This window comes from Anarrhichthys ocellatus, unplaced genomic scaffold (assembly GCF_004355925.1).
Source record: "Anarrhichthys ocellatus isolate YVR2014 unplaced genomic scaffold, GSC_Weel_1.0 scaffold207, whole genome shotgun sequence".
NCBI classification, from domain to species: Eukaryota; Metazoa; Chordata; class Actinopteri; order Perciformes; family Anarhichadidae; genus Anarrhichthys; species Anarrhichthys ocellatus.
The window spans coordinates 11,448-14,170 of NW_022280237.1; the positions used below are offsets into that span (position 1 = coordinate 11,448).

General features: G+C 36.7%; 1 protein-coding gene across 1 annotated transcript in view; it reads right to left on the bottom strand.

The window, feature by feature from the left end:
• LOC116400804 (BOLA class I histocompatibility antigen, alpha chain BL3-6-like) overlaps nt 1–2,325 on the bottom strand; it is an 8,424-nt gene extending 6,099 nt beyond the window's left edge. Inside the window, exons 1-2 of the mRNA XM_031878868.1 lie at nt 2,123–2,325; nt 497–772 (exon numbers count right to left, since the gene is read on the bottom strand). Coding sequence (XP_031734728.1) covers nt 497–772; nt 2,123–2,177 — 331 coding nt within the window. The 5' untranslated portion in view covers nt 2,178–2,325. The remainder of the gene's footprint in view (nt 1–496; nt 773–2,122) is intronic.
• Nucleotides 2,326–2,723: the final 398 nt, after the last annotated feature.

The window sequence follows — 2,723 nt, forward strand, 5'->3', positions numbered from 1 at the left end:
GAGAGAGAGAGCGAGAGACAGAGAGGCAGAGTGAGAAAGAGAGAGAGAGAGACAGAGAGAGGCAGAGCGAGAGAGAGAGAGAGACATTACTTCCATAAAGACTAAAACTATTTTTTGTATTACAAGTTTTCTGAAAGTGTGTGTTTAAATATGCAAATGAGGCATTATGTAATGGTAACTTTTGGTGAATTTAGGAGAAATCTACAGACGTAAATAAACAAAGTAGTAAAATAAAAACACCTAAATGTGTATTCTGGATGTTTTCTTTCCACTAGTCTGAAAGAAGACATGTTATAGGAGAATAATAGATCAAAATTAACCAGTGAATCACACCCAACACAGTAGCAGTGAGCACTACAAGTAATATCTTTTTCCATTTAAATCATGTAAAGCATTACAGTTAACACCGTTTCAGATTAGCAGTAATCCTTTTATTGTGGCTCACTGACAGTAGTTGGAGTCGATGACTTGGCGGGCTGTAATAGAGGGTTCTTACCCGATTCGTTCTGCCTCATGCGCTTCATCAGGATGTTGATGTTGACCTTGAACCACTGCTGCTTGCTCTGGCGGGACTGTGTTCCTTTCTCCCAGTAATCGGCCTTGAGTCGCTCCTTCATCCACGTCTGCCTGGGAACCTTCACCTGGTTGTCGCTGTCGAAGTAGTCGATGATCTTCTTGTCCAGCAGCCCCATGGCCGTGAACTGGTGGAGGCCCGGCAGTCCCATGGGTTTTTGGGAGAAGGCCGTGTAGATGTATGTGAGGGAGTGTTTTTCTGCACAGGAAGAGATATTTACTATTGATTTACTTATTACACTAAGGTGGATGAGCACTAGAGCTGACAACAGATAATCCACATTTAAATATATATATAGATAAACAATCATATATATATATATATATATATTTATATATATATATATATATATATATATATTCACAGATATTTATATATTCTCTTACATCTCCAGGACAGTTTCCTACTATTACACAGCATTTTGTTATGCACCAGTCACCAGGTCAAACTCGTATACTTGTATGTGTAACGTATTTGACAATAAACGGTTCTGATTCTGATATAAACAGGTATTTAAATATTCGATATATCCTTTTTTGTTTCTTTCAGAAATTGTCTTGTGCTCGTTCCATGAAAACATTTCAGAAAATAAAAGCATAAGATGAATGAATCCCTGCAGGGTAAAAGGAGGATTAGTTAGTTCAGTGTGGCTTTGTATATACTCACTGTATATAATCCATCGGGCTTAATAATCATATTTATCCAGAAAAGTTTGGCGCGCTTCTCCTCACACAGCGTTGCCAACATCTGCGCAAAAAATACATCAAAACGTGCGGCCTGATCGGGAATAGTGCGCCATGTATTTTCTAGAGAGATTTGAACAGCGGTTTTCGCGAAAATCCCGAAAAACTGAGCAAAATTTCTCCATTCACTTTAACAGTCGTGCTTTGTTTATGAGCTCATGACGTCAGAGTCGTCTGTTCACTTCAGGGACGCAGGAAAAAGGTGGAGATTATGGAACCGAGCCAAAATATTTCCAAAGAGCAATGAACCTTAAAAGATGTCCGACAAGCTGCTGTGGTCTCAGAATATGATCATAACTTCCACTGATTAACTCATCACATAACAGATCAGCAGCTCCACTGTGATTTCTTTCTTTCTTATGAGTTATTCTGAGAAATACATGAAATATTTTAAATACATTAAATATTTTAAATACATTACTTGAACAAAAAAACTTTTTTCCCTGGTTTTTAGAGAGTTAGATTTGTCCATATGTTATCATTTAATAAAAACATTTATCAACTGATATATTATTGAGTGAACGTTATTTATAAACACATAAACGTTTATAGCTCAACGCGCTTCAGACTGGACGCCATGTTTACACGCAGTCTAAATAACTCACGATGTTAAAGCAGTGAATCAACATGTACTCTTTGTTTGGATGCACCGAGTCTTACTGGAAGAGGTGCACATCACTAAACACTAAACATCCATTTAAATAAATTAAACTATAAGAGACAGAAAAACGGATTTTCAAAGACTTGTTTTTTTACTTTCGCTTTCAACGCGAGTCACATAAAGGAGTGAGAGAAGTTAACTCACCGCAGATCACCGTCAGTGTTGTCCCCAAGAGGACGAGGAGTGAGACGAGGGACATGTCGTCTTTTCACCGGACGGCTCTGTTGTTTAAAGCTCTCGTTCTCTCCTCCGACGGTGGGACCGCGTCTTCTCTCCGGTTCAGCCCGCAGCTCGAGGTCCTTCTCTCCGGTTCCTGCTTCTGTCTGACTCGGTCTGTCTACATGGTGCATTCAGGGGCGGCTCGTACATGACAATGTCTATCGCAATATCAAATGTATGAAAAGCTACTTAAGTTATAATGAGAATAACATTAGAACACCTTTACTAATGCTGGATGGAATTAAACTAACAGATATAAAATATATCTTAAATATTTGCACTATTGTTTAGTTCATTTAAATTGTATTCTATTTCATTGTATATATTGTGCATTTTTATATTTTTTATATTTAATATTTTTATACAAACTGTAAAAACTGCAAAATAAATAAAGCACCCGTGTTTTTATTTATATTACTGTAAAAACATAAAAATATATAATATCATGAAATAAAAATAAAGAGGCAGAAGAGATATTTCTTATTAAATTAAATGCACTTATTTAATTTGGCAATTCTTATTTTTG